At 43.4% G+C, this 22,500-nt stretch overlaps 1 protein-coding gene across 1 annotated transcript in view; it reads left to right on the top strand.

Moving 5' to 3' along the window:
- LOC120400056 (SH3 domain-binding glutamic acid-rich protein-like) overlaps positions 1-19,806 on the top strand; it is a 48,126-nt gene extending 28,320 nt beyond the window's left edge. Inside the window, exons 4-7 of the mRNA XM_039528433.1 lie at positions 2,706-2,780; positions 3,367-3,468; positions 11,357-11,386; positions 19,167-19,806. Of these exons, the coding sequence (XP_039384367.1) occupies positions 2,706-2,780; positions 3,367-3,468; positions 11,357-11,386; positions 19,167-19,361 (402 nt within the window). The 3' untranslated portion in view covers positions 19,362-19,806. The remainder of the gene's footprint in view (positions 1-2,705; positions 2,781-3,366; positions 3,469-11,356; positions 11,387-19,166) is intronic.
- The last annotated feature ends 2,694 nt before the right edge of the window (positions 19,807-22,500 follow it).

Genomic DNA, 22,500 nt, shown 5'->3' with positions numbered 1-22,500 from the left:
ATGGATGAATAATACAATTTTATACCCCTCTGGAGAGAAGGAGTTTGTGTGTTTATAAGCTCTTTAATCTATTTATGTGCGCTGAAGGAGCACCTGATCTTAAACCTGGTCTATTTTAATCCTAACTTCCAAACAAAAAAGAGTGTATCATTTCAGGTCTGAATGCAGGGAATGGCTGTACTTTTAGGGCCTGATCCAAAGGTCAATACACGTCAGTGGCAGATTTTCCACTAACTTCAATGGGCTTTGGATCAGACCCCCAGTGTAGATGGTGGGGCTTAGGCATATGAATCTGAGCCATGCCCAATAAAGGTTGTAACTCTAGTGATTTAGGCTCACATACCTCGGTCTCTGGTATCACTAGGGTGGTGAGGTACAGCTGGAGAGATACCTTCCTGATTCCCCTACCCCTTTCATACTTGTATGGAATGTGAGACTGAATGGCTATGTAAGAAGTCTGGCTGAATTTGGAGAAGGTGGGAGTGGCATTTCTGTTTTCAACATTCTTTATCAGTCTTTGTTAATGTGCATGGAAAGATAATGTGCATGGAAAGATAACTGGATAAATTCATGGTGGCTAAGTCCATAAATGGCTATTAGCCAGGATGGGTAAGAATGGTGTCCCTAGCCTCTGTTCGTCAGAGGATGGAGATGGATGGCAGGAGAGAGATCACTTACTCTTATGTTCTTATAATCATGCGGTGTTGAGCAAGCTTAAAAACAACCAATCTCCCCTTGGGTCCCCCAAACCTAGATGGGTTCTTATGAAATAATTAGGTGAGATAAAGTAAAGAAAAAGGAACCATCAATCAGAAAAGCACTCACAATGTAATGCCTAATTGGTAGATTAATCTGTAGTGGGTACAGATTAGCTGACAGCTTTTTACAGATTTATCCCCCAGTATGCTCTTGGTTTTGAAAATATTTCTGTTTCTTGCATATCCAAGCCACTGTTTTTATAAAGGGACCCATTTTTCAAAGAAGTCAAGAGATTGTTTCTGGGGATCAAGTATCAGAGGGGTAGCCGTGTTAGTCTGGATCTGTAAAAGCAGCAAAGAATCCTGTGGCACCTTATAGACTAACAGACGTTTTGGAGCATGAGCTTTCGTGGGTGAATACCCACTTCATCGGATGCAAGATGAAGTGGGTATTCACCCACGAAAGCTCATGCTCCAAAACGTCTGTTAGTCTATAAGGTGCCACAGGATTCTTTGCAGCTTTCTGGGGATGTTTATTTAGAGACAAATTTAAAACCACGGCTCTGTGTGTTCAGAAGTTTAGTGTGACTGAACCCTTGATCTTTTTCTTAAATGTTACAGGAGAGACATCCTGTTAATGAGAAGACTGCTACTTAAATTAAATTAAGTTAGCAAGCAGTGTATTGTACCATCATGGCTTTGGAGCAGTTAGCCAGGTTTGAATGCTGGCAGTGGGTTATTTGTTGTGGGGAGGTAATGGGTTATCTTTGTCTACTATTATTTAGCAAAAATACATTATAGCTTATATCTCCCAGAACTCCAGAAAGCAGATAGCGCCTCGCTAGACTATTCCTTTCCGCAGTTGTTCTAGGAATTCAATGGAGCGATGCTGATTTACAACAGATGAAAAGCTGGACGTATATGTGTTACTCATCTCTAAATCCTTTTTGTTTTTGCTGTGCTGATTTTGAGGTTTAGTACCATATATACTTTAGTAAATGGAGAATTCTCCTTTTAAAGCATCTCTGAAAGTGAAATTGAAAAAGAGAAAATGTGCATTCTTAAGGTAGCTATATAATTTACTGATAGATGTGTTTTATTGACAAGAAAAAGACTCATCAGTTTGCAGGGATGTTGCTTAATTTTAAATTAACAAAAACTATTTGGGGTGCTTTTAAGTGGTAGTTTCATGACTAGGTTTCAAATAGCGTTATTTCAGTATGACTTTCTATATTAATCATTCATATGTTTTTGAGCCAGTTTCTTTCACACATCATACAAAGCTAAATTCTGCCCTTAGTAGTAGATGTGCACATCTCAGTGGACCTGTGTGTGTATGTATTTGGTGGTAAAATATTACTAACAGTCTAATTCTCCTAACCACTCCTTTAAGTTTGTATTTTGGGTAAGTGTCCTGTTAGCCTGGGATAGTTTGTATGGTGGTATATTTTTATGGATATTTTATCCTCATTTCTTGTGTATGTTTTAACTATTTATAAAAAGCCATTAATGCCAGTGAGGATAGGGGCATAAGAAATCTAAAGGCATAAAGTTTTTTTTAAAAAGTCTATGCTCAATAAGAGCAATGTCTTTTAATTTTATGAGTCCCTACAAAAAAGTGTCTCTAACGAAAAATGTCATTCACATAAGCAAAATGATAAATGCAATATTTTGCAAGAGAATTTCAACAAATTTATAAAACCTCTCGTAATAGTAGAATTATTTTTTTAAGGTTAAGAGCACCATTTTCATTCTAGAATTCGTTTGCTAGTTTGCATGGCCAAAAGCCAGAAGTGTAAAGGGCACATTAAGCAACAAATAGCTCTTGGAATGCCCTTTTAATAATAATACTATCAGTATAAAAAGGTACTGAGTCAGTTGCCAAAATGTGTCATGCTGGTAGACATCTTTAAACATTTTTTTTCTTAGCACTTGCTTGCTCTTTCTCCAGCTTTGTTCTGTAGATTTATTCAGGTTCTCACATATTGTTCATTTTCTCTGATTCAGGAGGTGAAAACTGCTGAAGAGACATCAAACCTTCCAAACGGTGAAGTTTCGGGTGAAGAGCACAAAGTTGTGGACGTAATAACTGAGTATTTTGTTCACCCTCAGAAGTCCACTTTCACCCATTCCAATCATCCAGCATGTTCTATTCCCCCTGAGTCCCAGTCCAGCAAAACCTTTAAGCAACATGCTTAACTTTAAGAATTTGAATAGTTCTATTGAATTCACAAGGATTGTGGTCCTTTCGCCTAACAGCAGAGCTAGAGATGAGGCTTTTTAAAAAAAGGAACAGACAAATAAATCCTTAGGGCCTATTCACATACTTAAAAAAGTGACCCCTTTTGTCTTAAAGGGTGTGAGTACCCTGATGCACCCACGGTTTGTGTATGGATGAGTGTGATCTTGCACAACTCACATAAACTTGCATCAGCACTAAAAATGAAGAACTCTGTACTAGCTGCTTGTTCATTTCCCTGGAAAGAAATAAGTCAGATAGCCCAATGTCTGAATAAGTGAGGGCAACTGTATAGTGGTTACTTGGTAGCTTTGAACAATGAGTTTCTGAGAGAGCCTATAAGCAATTAGTTTTGTACATCTATTGTCTTTCTTTCCTCCTCTGTAAGTGCCTGATGTTCTCTCTGCTGTGCTTTTCCTTTGTTGTCAGGAGACTGAAAAGTCTGAAGTAACTGAAGAAAATGAGGCACACACAGAAGACAACGTAGATGCAGTCGCTAATTCTATTGAACTGCCATCAGAAGAGCAACAGGTAATTTTCTCTTTTCTTCTCTGGGAGTTTAATCCACATCTGGGCTAAATTCATTAAATTCAGACATCTCCATATAAATCTTTAAATTCCTCAGCATGAATCTCAGGGTGGTGCTGGCTATATGTTGATCTAAAAATGGCCATAACTGGTGTTTGTGTGCATTCTTCTTCAAGTTCACAAAAATCAGGGGAAACATATGTAAATATGGGTGAGCTTTGCTATGGGCCTTGACTAACAATAGCTGTCCTTTAGTTAACAGCTTCCCCTGCCACTTATAAACATACACATTTTTTAAGCTCACCTAGAACTAAACACTAGTATGAGGAATAATCAGGAAACTAGAAGCTAAATCACTGTCTATACTAGAGAGAAAAGTTGTTGCCATCAGTGGTCCAGGCACCGGAGGTTCTTGTAAAACCCTGTTATCCCCATACAAAAGTGCTCCTAATGTTGCACAAGCATTGCCAGTACCACTGCGAGTGCACTGCCTTGGCGCAAGCCTTATTGATTCTCAGACTTCTTGTAATAGAAATTGCTCACTCCTGTAATAGACCCCCTAACCTCTGGCTGAGTAATGAAGTTCTCAAATCATGGTTTAAAGACTTCAGGTTACAGAGAATTCACCATTTACACTAATTTAAACCTGCAAGTGACCCATGCCCCATGCTCCAGAGGAAGACGAAAACCCCTCAGGGGCTCAGCCAATCTGACCTGGGGGAAAATTCCTTCCTGACCCCAAATATGGCAATCAGTTAGACACTGAGCATGTGGACACCCACCAGCCAGACACCTGGGAAAGAATTCTCTGTAGTAATTCAGTGTCTCATCACCAGCCACTTTGGATTTTTGCCACTGCCAGTCACCGATAGGCCACATGCCATCATAGGCAGGCCCATCATACCATTTTGGAAACCATTGGAAACCAGGAAAACATTTTGAAGCACTTTGAGGAGAGGAAGGTGATCAGGAATAGTCAACATGGATTCACCAAGGGCAAGTCATGCCTGACCAACATGATTGCCCTCTATGATGAGATAACTGGCTCTGTGGATATGGGGAAAGCAGTGGATGTGATATATCTTAACTTTAGCAAAGCTTTTGATACAGTCTCCCACAGTATTCTTGCAAGTTAAAAAAGTATGGATTGGATTAATGGACTATAAGGGTGATAGAAAGCTGGCTAGATTGTTGGGCTCAATGGGTAGTGATCAACGGCTCAATGTCTAGTTGGCAGCCAGTATCAAGTGGAGTGCCCCAGGGGTCGGTCCTGGGACCGGTGTTGTTCAACATCTTTATTAATGATGTGGATGATGGGATGGCTTGCACCCTTAGCAAGTTCGCAAATGACACTAAACTGGGGGGAGACATAAATGTGCTGGAGGGCAGGGATAGGGTCCAGAGTGACCTAGACAAATTGGAGGATTGGGCCAAAAGAAATCTGATGAGGTTCAACAAGGACAAGTGCAGAGTCCTGCACTTAGAATGGAAGAATCCCATGCACCACTACAGGCTGGGGACCGACGGGCTAAGCAGCAGTTCTGCAGAAAAGGACCTGGGGATCACAGTGGATGAGAAGCTGGATATGAGTCAGCAGTGTGCCCTTGTTGCCAAGAAGGCTAACGGCATATTGGGCTGCATTAGTAGGAGCATTGCCAACAGATCAAAGGAAGTGATTATTCCCCTCTATTCGGCACTGGTGAGGCCACATCTGGAGTATTGTGTCCAGTTTTGGGGCCCCCACTACAAAAACGATGTGGACAGATTGGAGAGAGTCCAGTGGAGGGCAAGGAAAATGATCAGGGGTTGGGGCACATGAATTACGAGGAGAGGCTGAGGGAAGTGTGCTTGTTTAGTCTGCAGAAGAAAAGAGTGAGGGGAGATTCGATAGCAGCTTTCAACTACCTAAAGGGGGGTTCCAAAGAGGATGGAGCTCAGCTGTTCTCAGTGGTGGCAGATAACAGAACAGGGAGCAATGGTCTCAAGTTTCAGTGGGGGAGGTCTAAATTGGATATTAGGAAACAATATTTCACTAGAAGGGTGGTGAAGCACTGGAATGGGTTACCTAGGGAGGTGGTAGAATCTCCATCCTCAGAGGTTTTTAAGGCCCAGCTTGACAAAGCCCTGGCTGGGATGATTTAGTTGGAGTTGGTGCTGCTTTGAGCAGAGGGTTGGACTAGATGACCTCCTGAGGTCCCTTCCAACCCTAATCTTCTATGATTCTATGATCCCCTCCATATACTTATCAAGCTCAGTCTTGAAGCCAGTTAGGTTTTTTTGTTCCCATTGCTCTCCTTGGAAGGCTGTTCCAGAACTTCACACCTCTGATGGTTAGAAACCTTCACCTAATTTCAAGCCTAAACTTGTTGATGGCCAGTTTATCTCCATATGTTCTTGTGTCTACACTGGCGCTTAACTTAAATAGCTCCTCTTCCTCCTTGGTATTTATCCGTTTGATGTATTTATAGAGAGCAATCATATCTCTCCTCAGCCTTCTTTTGGTTAGGCTAAACAAGCCAAGTTCTTTGAGTCTCCTCTCATAAGGTAGGTTTTCCATTCCTCGGATCATCCTAGTAGCCCTTCTCTGCACTTGTTCCAGTTTGAATTAATCTTTCTTAATCATGTAGACCGGCATTGCACATAGTATTCCAGATGAGGTCTCACCAGTGCCTTGTATAATGGTATTAACACTTCCCTGTCTCTACTGGAAATATCTCACCTGATGCCTCCTAGGACTGCATTAGCCTTTTTCATGACTGCATCCAACTGATGGCTCATAATCATCTGGTGTTCAACCAGTTACCCAGGTCTTTCTCCTCCTTTGTTGCTTTCAACTGATAAGTCCCCAGCTTATAGCAAAAATTACATAAGAACATAAGAATGGCCCTACTGGGTCAGACCAAAGGTCCATCTAGCCCAGTATCCTGTCTTCCGACAGTGGCCAGTGCCAGGTGCCCCAGAGGAAATGAACAGAACAGGTGATCATCAAGTGATCCATCCCCGTTGCTCATTCCCAGCTTCTGGCAAACAGAGGTTAGGGACACCTAATTCTTGTTGTTAGTCCCTAAGTGCATAGTATGATCTTGCACTTTGCACTATTAAATTTCATCCTATTTCTATTACTCCAGTTTACAAGGTCATCCGAATCTTCTTGTATGATATTCTGGTCTTCTTCTGTATTGGCAATACCTCCCAACTTTGTGTCATCTGCAAATTTTATTAGCACACTCCCACTTTTTGTGCCAGGATCAGTGATAAAAATGTTAAATAAGATTGGTCCCAAGTCTGATCTCTGGGGAACTCCACTAATAAGCTCCCACTCTTCACTTATTCTAAATCATTAAAGATCAGACGCGCCTCCATGCATAAGGGTCAGGCACCCATTAAAGTTTCATTTAAACCCTCAAAATAGGGCTTTAGTGGGACTTAGGTGGTGCCTAGTCCTTGTGCCAGCTCTGAGCACAGGGCTGAATTTCATCCTTAAGTTGCATCTGTTCATTTTCCAAGCTTTGCTCACTTTCAGCCTGCACATGGTTGCCATTTAATACCTCTTTCCTCAAACCTTGGGGGAAGCCCTGGGTAAGGCTGGAGAGCATCCCTTGGCTGGATTGGGTTACTTGCTGTTCAGGCTGGCATTCTAGTCTAATGTTTTTCAAATGAGAACAGAATGCTGGAACAAGTTGTTGAAGTCTTAAAATGTATCAAGCAGCTGTGTATGAGAGGCTTTGTAATGACATAATGCAATGCCATTTCTATACAACTAACAATTTGCTGGTCTTCATTTCTTACAGGATAGGTTTGAGTCCAAGGTGGAAAACATTGTCTTTTGGCCAGTATAACAGCCGGGTATGAGGGTGGGGGGGAGAGAAATAACGTGTTTAAAGTGATCTTTTTAAGGTTATGGTATAACCTGATTTTTCTTATGAGTTCTTTCATAGAGCATAGTTCACCCACCAGACTCCAGCAATGTTCAAATGTTCCTTCAAGGGGTACAAAATAAAGGAAAAAATCTCCCCAAACAACTATCAGTCAGTACGCCAAATCCCATTAAACTCACGAACTTCTGCTAGCTCCTAGCAGGTCACCATTTCTATTTCTGCTATATTCTTTGTAAGAGCGGGTAACCAAAACTGAAGAAAAGAAGGGTGCTGTAGCAGTTAGGGTGCCAGCCCAGGACTCAGGAGATCTAGGTTAAATTTCCTGCCCTGCCTTGGACTTCCTATACAAAATTGGACAAACCACTTAGACTCTGTATGGTTCCCTATCTGTAAAGAGAGGACAATAGCACTTCCCTACGTTACAGGGATGGCGTGTGGATAAATATGTTAAAGATTGTCAGATACTCAGGTACTATGGTAATGAAGGCTATATAAGTACATAAAATAGGTAGATGTCAGTCTTTAAGGTGAGTTTCAGATTTATTCTATAGCCTAACCCATTTTGTTTGCTTATTTGACCATATCTGGTCATTGCATCAAGGTTTTCACTGAGCTGTCCATGCCCAGGTTTTTTTCCTGATTGGTACAGTTAATTTAGAAGCCATCAGTGTGTCTCGTGTTCTGAAATGGTGACCTTTCCATCAGTGCCCACTGTAATTTGCAACCATGTGGTTGCATCTTCTGAACTGTAGTCAGGTCCCCGTTGGAGTTTCAGTTTACCATGTTGACCAACTCCTGCTCATTCAAACCAAAATAAGACAGTTACAGCACAGTAGTTTTATATTTCATGCCTAAATCAACACAAAGTTATGAACCTTGTATTGACATTTTGGCTCTGTTCACTATTTTGTTTCATACAATTTAAAAAGGAAAGCTCAGTGCAGAGTTTAATCCAGCCTGTTTAATTGTGCTGGTGATTATGTCATAGAAAAATTTGAATGGAATCCTGGCTAGTTACAGATATCTTGATCTGTGCCAAGAAGCATACGACAGCTGATACAATAAGCTGTGGCTCTGTCTCCATTAAGGAGTTGTATGGAAGAGCCCAGATTCTGGAAGGCCTTTCCGCAACAAAAGCTACAACAGCAGAATCAGGAACTAGCCGCAAATGGTGGTAAACGTAGGGCCTGACAGCCAGGGGCGGCTCTAGTAATTTTGCCGCCCCAAGCAGGGCGGCACGCCGCGGGGAGCGCTCTGGCGGTCGCCGGTCCCACGGCTCCGGTGGACCTCCTGCAGACGTGCCTGCGGAGGGTCCGCTGGTCCCGCGGCTCCGGTGGAGCATCCGCAGGCACGCCTGCAGGAGGTCCACCGCAGCCGCGGGACCAGCAGACCCTCCACAGGCACGTCTGCAGGAGGTCCACCGGAGCCGCCTGCCGCCCTCCCGCCGACTGGCAAAGCGCCCCCCGCGGCATGCCGCCCCAAACACGTGCTTGGCGTGCTAGGGCCTGGAGCTGGCCCTGCTGATAGCTCTTTCCACCCAATCCCTGCTGGGAGCTGCTTCAGGATACTGGGCCTCAAAAGCTCCACTCCTAAGTAGCCAAGGCCAGGGGTTCTCACAACAAATTTTTGGTGGCCTCAAAGTGTGGCCACCAATTCTTACTGGTGGCTGCACTGATACTTTTTCCCTAAAATCCTTAATTAACTGTAGGAAAAACAATTAAATATGCACACATTCACTCCAAAGAATTGTAATGTATAGTTTTCGTTTTTTTTGACATAATAACAAAAATAATGCTGCCTCCCTTTTGCCCCCTCCCATCCAGGGCTTAATGGGTGCTGGGGCTTGCTGTGAATATTTGTATATCTGTTAACATCAGAGCACACTTAGTAGATACCTAGGAGGCAGTGAAAAGTGATAAGTAATATTAACAAACATACAGGTATCACTTTTCACAGATAGCTAGTAAGTCTGCTGTGATAAGTGACACTTATATGTTTGTTAATATCACTTCTCTCAGCAAGCCCCAGGACCCATTAAACCCCGGATTGGGGGTTGAGGGGGGGTGGAGGGGGAGGCAGCAGGGGCCAGAGGTGCTGATGGAATGGGTGCAGGGCCGGGGGAGGCAGCAGGGGTGGGGGCAATGTGGGGGATGGATGTGAGGCCAGGAAGGCAGCAGGGTCCTGGGGGTGGGTGGGTGGATATAAGGCTGTGAGAGGCAGCGGGGGCCAGGGGAGATGGGGGTGGGTGATGAGCCCCACTGTCGCATGGCCAGAGCCAGGGCCTGGTGCCTGCTGCCATGCGGCCAGGGCTGGGTCTCAGTGCCCGCAGCCAGAACCCAGAGCTGGGGACAGGAACTGCATAGCTGGAGCCAGGGATTGGAGCCCACTGCTGCGCAGCCAGAGCTGTGGGTCAGCGTGGAGGGCCAGTGCCTGCCGCTGCACGGCCAGAGCCTGGAGCTGGGTGCTGGATCCCAGGGCTGTGTGGCTGGAGCCAGGAGCCAGCGCCTGCCATTGTGTGGCTTTAGCCAGAACTCGCTGCTGTGCAGCCTGGGCCACAAGGAGGGAGGGCCTGATGCTTTGCTCCTCCCATCCCAGGAGGCTGCCATGGCCTCAAGAAAAGCCCCTGGTGGCCGCATGGTGGCCGCATTTGAGAAACATTGGCCAAGGCCAATGAGGTTAAGCTGCTGATGAAGCCAATGAAAGGCCCCAAAGCCCTGGAAAAACCCCTCATGCACATCAGTGACAGCCTCAGGAACTAGGAGCAATACATGCCATGTCTGACAGCCTTCCTCGCCACACTCTCCCACTAGATCTGTCAACATATGCTCTGGGCCACTTGGCCTCAGCAGCTCCACCCCTAATTCACTCATGTGGCCAGGAACAGCAGGGGAAGGAAAACTCCTGTGGTTGTCTATGAAAGTCACCTAGGTAGCTGCTGCAGTAGAAACAACCTTCATATACTTGGTCCTCTGCTCATCACAAGGAACAGTTACGCTTTGACTTCTGAAGAGTATGAATGCTGCTCTAATCAGTGGCCTGATCCAAGTGTTGCCTCCCTCCTCTCTAGTCTCCCACCTTTTCTTTCTTTCTTTCTTTCTTTCTTTCTTTCTTTCTTTCTTTCTTTCTTTCTTTCTTTCTTTCTTTCTTTCTCCATCAACATCATCCTTTCCCTCTCTTTTCTGGTACCTCTTTTTTAATCCCCATTTCCCACCTTGCATGAAATGAAGAAGGCCTACCATCACCCTGCCCATTTCACTTGGACGTTGTAATTTTTCCCTACCTTTTAGCTGTTTGTTGTCCTTTCACATCATAAGGTATTTGGGGCAAGGACTGTGATTTTGCATGTGTTTTATGCAACATCTAGCACAACAGGGTCCTGATCCTGACTAGAGTCACTAGCTACTACTGTAATATACTGTTTGTCTTGCTGAATTTTAACATCAGACCTCAGTCTGAGGCTCAGGCTGCAATATGAAATCCTATTTGAATCATATCCCAGTTGAACCAGTTTCTAACACTGTTTGGCAAGCCAGTGGGGTCGGGGCCAAACTATTTTAGAACCATGTTTTCAAAATTGTATTATAGCATAGATGCCTGCCACGTCTCAGTAATTCCTCAGGCCATAAGCAAACTGCCTCACTTTTCCCTCAGAACTCACTATATACATGCCCATAGCAAGTATTACTTTGATTTTGCAGGGTGGACAATTAGGAGAAAAAACAGCAGTGCTTTGCTTGTAAACTGAGAAGAATTGACTGAAAGTCATTAAGTGACAAAAGATATAGGACTCTATTATCATAATTTTGTTGTCGCTTTTCAGAGTAGAACCACAGTGTAAGTGTTCTTTGGGAGTGAGCCTCAAGGGAACAATACCTCAAAATATAGCTCATTATTCCACATAATTGCTTTAATTTAAGTTGGTTTTAGTCTCACCTATGTTTTCCCTCTATGGCCTTTGACATTTTTTCTTAGATCTGCCCTTTTAAAAATCTTTTCTGTATCTTTTTGTGTAGGTAAAGGAGGAAGAACACCCAGTGACAGAGGTGCAGTAGAACGTTCAGACACTATGTTTTCAATTATGGTGTGTGCATGCCTGCAGTGCCCACTCATCCCCATCTACTCCAACAGAACTTAGCAAATTCACAAATCTCTGTGACATCTACCCACTTCCAAAGTCAAAATACTGATATTAAAGTCTGGTTAGGGACAATTATTGTTCAGTGCCCTTATCTAACTGGTTGAGCAGCAGACCTTTGACCTTGATAATTAGAAACTAAATGAAAAGAATCTTTCTTTCAAAGGCTCTTTAATAAAATTTCCTGTGGGTTCTCAAGACACTCATTTCCTTTGAAACTCATTAATTTAAAATGATCTTGATTATGCTTTACAAATATCTTGAAACCTTAAAAACCATCCTTCCAGTTAAGGTGTTGTTGTCTATACAGGGCAACTTTTCCCTGCCCAAGATTCTTAGAGCCTATCCAGGATTGCACATTTATGTTCTAAATCTTTCCCTAATATCCTCAGTAAGGTTAATTACTCTTGGGAGTTAATTGCTGATTCATACTGGAAAATAGCCAGTACATCCTAAATATCTCCACAACACTATGTTCTCTCATAGATTTATTATATATACATGTGTCAAGGTTCCTTCCCCACTCTGGACTTTAGAGTACAGATATGAGGACCTGCATGTGAACTCCTAAACTGAATTACCAGCTTAGATCTGGTTTTGCTGCCACCACTCCCAAATACTAGCTCCCTTCCCTGGATAGTCTTGAGAGACTTCTTCACCAAGTTCCTGGTGAACACCAATCCAACCCCTTGGATCTTAACACAAGCAGAATGTAACCAACCCCCACCTTTCCCCCCACCAATTCCTGGTGAGTCCAGATCCAATCCCCTTGGATCTTAAAACAAGGAAAAATCAATCAGGTTCTTAAAAAGAAGGCTTTTAATTAAAGAAAGAAAGGTAAAAAATCATCTCTGTAAAATTAGGATGGAAAATAACTTTACAGGGTAATCAGATTCATAGAGCCCAGAGGAACCCCCTCTAGCCTTAGGTTCAAAGTTACAGCGAACAGAGGTAAATCCTCTCAGCAAAAAGGAACATTTACAAGTTGAGAAAACAAAGATAAAACTAACACGCCTTGCCTGGCTGTTACTTACAAGTTTGAAATAGGAGAGACTGGTTCAGAAAGATTTGGAGAGCCTGGATTGATGTCTGGTCCCTCTTAATCCCAAGAGCGAACAACCCCCAAAACAAAGAACACACAAACAAAAGCCTTCCCCCACACCAAGATTTGAAAGTATCTTGTCCCCTTATTGGTCCTTTGGGTCAGGTGTCAGCCAGGTTACCTGAGCTTAACCCTTTACAGGTAAAAGGATTTTGGTGTCTCTGGCCAGGAGGGATTTGATAGTATTGTACACAGGAGGGCTGTTCCCTTCCCTTTATAGTTATGACACATGGCTATAGTCAGTGTTGTGTCATGTAGACCTACAAGGTGCCCATAGCTAGGGATGCCCCAGCTTTTCTCTGTTCACTCCTTCTATCAGCCAGTGCCTCAGAAGAGTAAAAACCTTTTTGCTGTGGTTTCCAATGCTAAACTTGAGAGATTTGTTAGTCTCTAAAGTGCCACAAGTACTCCTGTTCTTTTTGAGGATACAGACTAACATGGCTGCTACTCTGAAACCTGAGAGAAGTGAGGGTACGTCTACACTACGGGATTATTCCGAATTTGCATAAACCGGTTTTGTAAAACAGAATTTATAAAATCGGGTGGAGCGCGGCCATACTAAGCACATTAAATCGGTGGTGTGCGTCCATGGTCCGTGGCTAGCGTCTATTTCTGGAGCGTTGCACTGTGGGTAGCTATTCCCTAGCTATCCCATAGTTCCCGCAGCCTCCCCCGCCCCTTGGAACTTCCGGGTTGAGATCCCAGTGCCTGATGGGGCAAAAATCATTGTTGCGGGTGGTTCTGGGTAAATGTCGTCAGTCACTCCTTCGTCTGGGAAAGCAATGGCAGACAAGCATTTCGCGCCTTTTTCCCCTGGATTGCCCTGGCAGATGCCATAGCATGGCAATCATGGAGCTTGTTTTGCCGTTTGTGACTCTCACCGTATGTGTACTAGATGCCGCTCACAGAGGCGATTCAGCAGCGCTACACAGAAGCATGCTTTTGCTTTTGCATGACAGCACAGATGGTTACTAGCCATATTGCACCATCCAAACCCTTCCATAAATTGGAACTGAGGATGATCATGGCTACCAGTCCTTTTGTACCATTTGCTGCTAGTGCCCCTGGCCGATGAGCCAGGGGCGCAAAAGCCAAGATTGGTTACTAGCCATATTGCACCTTCCATCGTTTTGTACCATTTGCTGCTGTCATAAGTGCCCCTGGCCGATCAGCCAGGGGCGCAAAAGCAAAAATTGGGAATGACTCCCTGAGTCAATCCCTCCTTTTTGGTATCTAAAAATAGAATCAGTGCTGCCTAATATAGGCAAGTGTACTAGAGAACCACCGTATCATAGAACCAGAGAGCACAGCTGCTCTGTGTCAGAGCCTGCAGAAATTATGATCTGTATGCTATTCACAGGGGGTGCTCCTGTAACAACCCTACCTGTTGATTCCGTTCTTCCCCCAGCCTTTCTTGGCTACCGTAGCATTGTCCCCCCACTTGTGTGATGAATTAATAAAGAATGCAGGAATAAGACACACTGACTTGTTAGTGAGAAATGAGTGGAAGGCAGCCTCCAGCTGCTATGATAGTCCAGACAGGACATTAAGCAGTGTGTAGGAGAGAAGCCCAGCATCCCACTGCTAGTCCAGGGCAACTGAATCTTTTCTTTACACATGAAGGGTGGGGGCTGATGGAGCTCAGCCCCTGTTGCTATGATGAGGATGGTTACCAGCCATATTGCACCATCCATCCACCAGTAAACATTAGGGCCAATAGGCTGATGACGAGGACGGTTACCAGTCCTTTTGTATCATCAGCTGAGGCTGATGATGAGGATGGATTTCCATCTTTTGTACCATCAGCCACCCATGGCGGGGAGCAAGGATGTTGGTGTTGAGTGCTGCACTATCGCGTCTATCTGCAGCATTCAGTAAAGATAGGGTGACATGTAAAAGAGTCAGAGGATTGTTTTACCTTTCGCTTCTGGGGGTGGGTGAGTAGATTGCCAAGCTATGCCCTGACCCGCGGACACTGTGTTTGACCCTAGAAGCATTTGGAGCTCAGCCAAGAATGCAAATACTTTTCGGAGGCTGCAGGAACTGTGGGATAGCTTCAGTCCTCCAGTCCATGAGCATCCATTTGATTCTTTGGCTTTCCGTTACGCTTGTCACGCTGCAGTGCGCTGAGTCCCTGCTATGGCGTCTGTCTGGAGATTTTTAAAAAAGGATTCTGAATTTCATCTTCTGTAACGGAGCGCTGATAGAACGGATTTGCCTGCCCTTACAGCGATCACATCCGCATGGTCCATGCGGGAGCTCTTTTTTTATTTTGATTTCAGACTGCATCGCCACCCGTGCTGATCGGAGCTCCACGCTGGGCAAACAGGAAATATTCAAAAGTTCGCGGGGCTTTTCCTGTTTACCTGACCACTGCATCCGAGTTCAGATTGCGGTCCAGAGCGGTCACTGGTGCACTGTGGGATAGCTCCCGGAGGCCAATACCGTCGATCAGCGTCCACACTAACCCTAATCCGATATGTTAATACCGATACTAGCGTTACTCCTCTCGTTAGGGAGGAGTACAGAAACCGGTTTAAAGAGCCATTAAAATCGATATAAGGTGCCTCCTAGTGTGGACGGTTTTGGCGTTAAATTGGTTTTACGCTCCTAAAACCGATTTAAACGCCTAGTGTAGACCAGGCCTGAGACTCCCTTGCAAAAGATGGAAGGAATCTGCATCCATTTATTGCTGTGTTGATGCTCTTTAGCCATCTCCCTAAGTTCTGCTCCAGCATCTCACTGAACATTCGTACATCACAGCAATGTCATGCAGAGCTTTTTTTTTTTTGAATGTATCTCTACACTTGATGTTGTAAATTTAATGGATTTGAATTTCAAATCCAATATGCAAAACCTGGAAAGATGTGAGTTGTTTGTGAGCCTTCTTGGATTGTTCTCAACAACACTGGCCAAAGAAATCCTTCTTAAGGATAGACTGGAAATACTTCCAAAGATGCAGTATGAAATTCCATTTGGATGGGCATTTTCCACTTCAGTTAATCTAAGGGGAAGATCATTTTAGTGCTTTATAAAGTTTGCTTTATAAAGCTTGATTTTGCAGGAATGGTTCTTTAATGCAATTATGTTAAACTGGCACCTTCGTACTCACACCCACGTGTGTATTTAGTTACAACCATTAACTTTGCTAACTCAAGCAATTTTTTTTATAGAATTGCAGAGTCAACATAGTTCTGGGTTATATTCTGCCTCACATACCATCATCAGAACTTCTAACTGAAGTCTAGTTGCCCAGTCTTTAATTGTTGGTTATGCACAACCCTGAAAGAACCCACCTTAATTTTTCACAATGTGGGTGGACTTTGTGGCAGTTAGTAATACTTTTTACTTGCAAAGGGAGCAGATTTGATCCAGAAATCACTGAAGGACAATAAATGCAAAATATTACAATGCCATTTTAGTCACTTTCAGAGTAGAACTGCCTTTTAAAAGCTTCACTTGCTATGCAGAGGAAGACAGAGTAAACAGGTTTGTCTACTCTACACTGTCATTAAAAAATCCACGGAACTGAGTTTCAGGCCAGCTGACTTGGGCTCACAGGACTATAAAATTGCAGTGTAAACATTTGGGGTTGGGCTGGAACCCACACTTAGAGGCCTTCCTTCCTCATGTGGTCTTGGAGCCCAGGCTCCAGCCTGAGACTGAATGTCTACACTGCAATTTTATAGCCCTCCAGCACGAGTCCTGTGAGCTCAAGTCAGCTAACCTATGCCAGTGGTGCCTGTGCCAGGGGTCTTTTATTACATTGTAGACGTACTCGTAGGCTGTTTCCTCTGTAGTATGGAAATGGCAACTATCAGATCATGGCTTCGTTGGCTGGCTGATGTTCCTTAGTCAGAAAGGGTTGGTTTTTTTTTCACTTCTGAAATTCATTCTATATCTCAAAAAGCAAAGAACATGTTGGAAACATGGGCTTATTATTTGGCTCTGAATGACTTCAGGCTTTGCAGTAGCTTAGATCACGGGGCATGCATGTTGACTTTCTCATTGCTGTAGAATAAGGTCTCATCTAAAACAACAGATGCTTAACATATTTGCATACATGTGTATTCAAAATCTAATCTTTAGCATCTATTTACAGCTTAGATGTATCTTTTCCCCCAACAGTTCTGTGAAAGGCGTTTTTATACCCCAAAGCTTACCTCTTAATACTGTAAAGCTAGAGCACTGTGTGTATGGGTTTTTTTTTTAAAGAAAACCTGCATGAAATGTATCTGTGCTATTTTTGTTTTTTACGCTAATGAATGTGACATCTGCTAGATACATAATCTAGATACAGTTGCAAATTTAGGGATCTGTATTTCAAGACTGCTCATTTTTCTTTCGACTCTCCTGTGATCACTTTTGTACCCCCGTTCTACAAACAAGGAGGAAGAAGAAGAAGAACAGGAGGAAGAGGAAGAATCTTAGTACTTTTTTATGGCTTTTTTTTTCTCCAAAGGGTTTTTCAGGTAATTATGAAGTCAGCTTGCTTTAGTTTTTCACCAAGCGTAAGGAAACATCATAGACTTGAAAATCCTGATTCTGCCTGAAATTTCACCTAATATTATTACCAGTAACACCTCAGGTGATTAGAATTGAGATTACAGACAAAAGAATATTTTCCTGTTTGTTTACTTTGTACATTTGACAGCACTTTGCGTATAGTCAATTTACTGTTCCCACCCCCATATAGTCAGTCAGTTTTCCCTGTTGTTTGTGAGTCTTTTAGTCAACCGAAGGGCAGAGAAATATATATATTTAAATATGAAAAGTGATTTGTAAAATCAAAAGAACATCAGGAAGCCTCAAAGGCAGGTGTAGTGTGTGAAACTACTTTTTAACTACTTTTTGACTAGATTTTAAGGGGACAGTGCCCCTTTAACTTCAGCAGATGGCTGGTTTTTATATTTATTTTTGCAATAGGAGGAAGGTAGGAATCCAAGCATCAGCCCTTATACATAAACCCTCTCCTTATCCCTAAAGAAAATACAGAAAGGGTGTGGGGGTTTCCATACTCAGTATTTCAGGGACCAATTAGGGTGACCAGATGAGAGGGAGAAAATATCGGGACACATGTGGGGAAGGGTCTGCCGGCGGAGCAGAAAAATAAAAAAAAAAGCTGAGTGCTGCCAGCAGAGCAGAAAGAGGGGAAAAAACAAAAAAAAGGTGAGTGCTGCCGACGGAGCAGCATTAAATAAATAAATAAATAAATAAATAAATAAAATAAAAAGGGCGAGTGCTGCCAGCGGAATGAAATATCAGGACAAATTGCGTCCCGACCAAAGATCAGTCGGGACACGGGACAAACACCTAAATATCGTGACGGTCCCAATTTTATTGGGATGTCTGGTCACCCTAGGACCAATACTTATCCTTTTCACCCCTTGTTATGGCCTCAACCATGTATAGATGTCGTCAGAGGGGGCAAGTCTCCTAACTAGAAAGCTGAGATGTTCAATTCTACCAAGGACTGCCATTATCACTGCTCTGATTTGGCTGGTAACAAGCAGAAGACAGAGAGAATCGCACCCTCTTTTTTGGCCAAGTGGATGTATTTAAAGTGTACTTTTATCACTAGTCCCTAGAGTCATGCATCTTTTTTTTTTTTAAATACCTAAAGCCGTATACTGTGGTCTGGATAATTTTTTTCGATTGATTTGATTCTTCCCAGATTTTTTTTGCCCACATTGATATTTTGCCAATGGATCAAAATCATAGTGATCTGATAGACTTGCGTCACCTACTATAACTAAAGAGTTGTTTTACAGTAGCTGCATACTAAGGTGCTATTCACCAGTACATTGAACTTTCCTTCCTTCCTGCACAACTGGAATATTTACATGGTTTGTAAAAATGATAATCGGTGCTATTCAAAGCACTTTTTTATATAAAAAGTAAAATTGTCCATGATAATAATAACAATGATAATAATAATTAATAATTAAATAAATTAATAAGTTCCCATTTTAAACACTGACATCTGGAAATGTAAAGGTTAAGATTCTCTGTGATAACTCACCTAGCACATATGGAGCTCAATTTTTCCCTTAGAAATAGCCACGCATCTCCTACTGGAGTTGTACGTACATTTCTGAATGCATATGCAACTCCAGGACTGAGCCCATTCTGTATTAAGATATAGACACAGCAGTAGAAACTAATCATCATACTCAATATGTCCGATGTGGGTGAGTTCACTCCATTCTTCATCACTGCAACTCCATTGACTTTGAAGGGTTACTCCTGACTTACACTTGCCAGGTGAGAGGAGATAGGACCTCTTAATGCTTCCATGACCGGATGGCTGAGTGTTTAATATTGTTAATTTAGTGTTACATCAAAGTATGTTTTTGTATTTAATTCACCGGATTAACTCAGCAGATCCAGGGTGGAGACCCAGTGTCTCAGCACAGCTTTGTGAGGGTTGAGGGGCCAGCCTTCCCACTTTTCACTCTACCCCCATCCCAGCACTGGGTTCCTCCACTGCTTGGGAATTAACGTGCCCTAATGTTGTACAGTGCTTTGTATGTGAAGTTCTATGACAGTGCTAATTTTATTTATATATTTGCTTTTTCCTCTTCAGGAAGCACAAGTCCGTGCAGCACCAGAGAAAATAAAAACACCTCTTCCCCGCAAACAACCCACCATTGCCTTTTGCACCAACACATGTATAGACATCTATATAGCCCCAAAACACAAGACACCACTCTGCCCTATATTATATATATATTTGGTATTCTGGTCTTTTGTTAAAGTGGGTCATCTTAATTCTGGCTGACAAGATCTCAGACTTAGCTTTATATGTTCTAACAGTACTGTCTATGTCTAATTTTAGATTGTAAGCTCCTTGGGGCAGGGACCGTGTCTTCCTCCATGTTTGTACTCTGCCAAGTACACTATCGGCACTCAGTAAATAATCACAGTTGTGCTTCGAAACTGTATTAGAAGATAAAGAACTTCAGCACTGAAAACTCCAAAGAAGATCCCTGTGTACAAGCTTTGTGTCGCTTATCTCTGAACTGGCCTTTAAAAATTAATGTGATTTCCATTGTACAGTAGAGTTTAAATAAACACATTTTAGGTCAGGTCTTCTGTTTGTCCACAGAGGCGTTTATTTAACCATAGTACATATCACAGTTACAGGGCAAACTGCATCTTAGTTCCCTTTTAGTGCCTCTTGCGTGACGGGCGTGGCTTCCTACACTTCACCCTGCCCCACTGTTTCCCCAACTATGTTAATGCAACAGGCCAACTGCATTTAGCACCTGTCAGTCCTTTCGCTATGAGGACCTGTGACCAGATTGTTGATTAAAATGACTCAAACACTGCCTCAGAGCAAAGCACTATTTATTCCTTTCGCCAAAGGTACAAAACACGTAGAGCAAAGCACTGTATGTCTGGGCCAGGTACATCTGCATCTTTCCTTGCCAGCTTTTGTTAGTGCCCCTCAGACCAGCTAACCCCCCATCTCTGGCTGGGAGAAAGAGACTGTCCTGATCACATCAGCCTTTTCCTCTCTGTATGTTGCCTTGCCAGACTGTCAGCTTTTGCTGCTATCCTGGGGCACCCCCTGGCACTCACTCAATCTCCAGCCTTTTCTAGCCTCCAGCATCCTCTAATGGCTTAGCATTCCCTTTGGCTTCTCTTTGGAAGTTTCCTTTGGAGTCTGGACCTTGACTATACCTTGACCAAGAAATTTGGATCTTGACAAAAAATAGTTGACTACCCAGGCTGTAGGAGAATACAAGCCAAAAGAATTAAAACTAGAAGTGGAAAAGAATGTGACAGATGTCCTGAGTCTGTGTGGCTTTCAGCCTTTTCTGGGATCTTTTCAGTCTCTCCCCCACAGCTCCTCTGGTGCTATTTGGGGTGCTCCCTACCAGAAGCTCATTTTGAATGGAGGGGCTGAAGTTTGAGGCTAGGGGTGTGCACCGAGAAGTCTGGGGTGCAGAGGGAACTCAGGCAGTGCCAGGAACTCTGGTAGCGGCAGGGCAGCAGGCACTCACCTTGGCCTTGAAGATGCATGGCAGGCTGAGGAAGCAGTGTGGTCAGGGTGGCTGCAGCAGCATGGTGTCCCTGCCCTCCTGTCCCTGGCACCCAGAGCAGCCACAACCTAGCTCCCTGTCTCAGCTGCTGCTTTTATATAACTAGAAGTGGCTCTTGTCCTGGAGGGGAAACAGCCCTCACCCTGACCTGAATTATGTGACTCCACCCAGCCACCCCTTCCCCATCCAGCCTGGATCCAGCCCCCACCTCCAGGTGCCCCTTTTCTTCCCAGCTGGGCTGGAAGAGGAGCAGGGCCAAGATGCCCCATATCATACCCTTCCCAGGTATAGAGGAAATATCCAGGGGCAGAAACATAGGTCAGCCCCATAATATTTCCATTGCAGGGGGCAGTAGCCTCCCCCCACCACTGCTTTTCAGTAAGAAGCAGCTCGTAGGTCTTGGTTCCTTCTCTAGAGTCATTCTTTCTCTTTCCCATTATCCACACCTCTCCTTATCTATCCCAGAGGCCTGATTGGGTCATGAACCCATTTTCCCCACCAGGGAAGGCAAGGTATGTGTGTCACAAGAGGGGCTGAGACCCATTTCCCCTTAAAGGGCCAGCCACCCTATGACAGCCATATTATAAAAGTCTGTATAAGACATGGCAAAGCTACTTTTTACCCATAGAGCCAGAAAACCTGACAGGCAAATATTGACAGTGCACTTATATCTCAGTGGAAAACCTCCCCCACATCAATGCTTTCAATTGACTATAAAGGAAGGAAGAAAAGAAAAACAGGCCCATTTCTTTGGCTCCTGTGGCCTGATACTTTACTGCCCTGCACCTTATGTGGTCATTTACACCAATGCAAAATGAGCGTTAAATAGGTGTAAAATGCTAACAAATCAGAATAGTAATGATTTACATCCACTTCATAGGGGGGTAAAAACTATTCAAGGTCCAGGGCTATGTGAATTCTTCCCTTCAAGTTGTTTTTGATTATCTATCAGCCTTGAAGAATTCAGACCTTTCACAGAGTTCTTTTAGAGGTCATTCATTGTCAGTGAGTGGAGAATTCTGGGCCAGTAGTGTTTTATACGCTGCACTTAGGACTGGCTGAAAAATTTCCATTAAGACTGTTTTTTGGAAACATTTTTGCAGAAAATTTTGATTTTTTTTTGTTGAAAACCAAAAGTCCAAACCCCATTCGAAATGCTGCTACTACTTCATGGGAGTTGTAGTTCAGGGGCCACATGTTCCCATTCTCCTCTATGGACCCAGCTGGAATTCATCTTTCATGATGCACTGTAGCCATGGAAGCGCCATGGTATGCCACCTCCCTGCATCAAGAGGAAAGACGAGATGTCTCATGAGAGATTTAATCTGAGGCCATAGGGAAGAATGGTAGCATGCGTTACCATGGTGGCATTTCGGAACTGACATATTTTCATTCTTAAATTTTTGTTTTGTCAAAAACTCAAAATGTTCCATGTAAAATTTCAATGAAAATGACTCTGATTTCATCAACATTTTCCATTGTGGATAGCCCCCTCCTTCCTATTTTCTGACTGGCACCATCCACATTGCATTCAGTTTTGTACAGGCATAAATGACTGCAATCAGTGGTTACCTTTAGTAATAAATAGAGATATACCAATCTCCTAGACCTGGAAGGGACCTTGAAAGGCTATTGAGTCCAGCCCCCTACCTTCACTAGCAGGGCCAATTTTTTGCGCCAGATTCCTAAGTGGCCTCCTCAAGGATTGAACTCACAATCCTGGGTTTAGCAGGCCAATGCTCAAACCACTGAGCTATCCCTCCCCCCTTCATACATCAGTGGTATCATTCTGGCAAATTACAACAATGTGAGTTCCAATTTCTGTGCATATTTTATCCCTCAGGGTAAACTCCATACCTCAGCAGGATATCA

Source organism: Mauremys reevesii, linkage group 1, assembly GCF_016161935.1.
Source record: "Mauremys reevesii isolate NIE-2019 linkage group 1, ASM1616193v1, whole genome shotgun sequence".
Classification (NCBI taxonomy): Eukaryota; Metazoa; Chordata; order Testudines; family Geoemydidae; genus Mauremys; species Mauremys reevesii.
The sequence above is the reverse complement of the archived record's forward strand: the minus strand, read 5'-3'. Positions and strand labels throughout refer to the sequence as shown.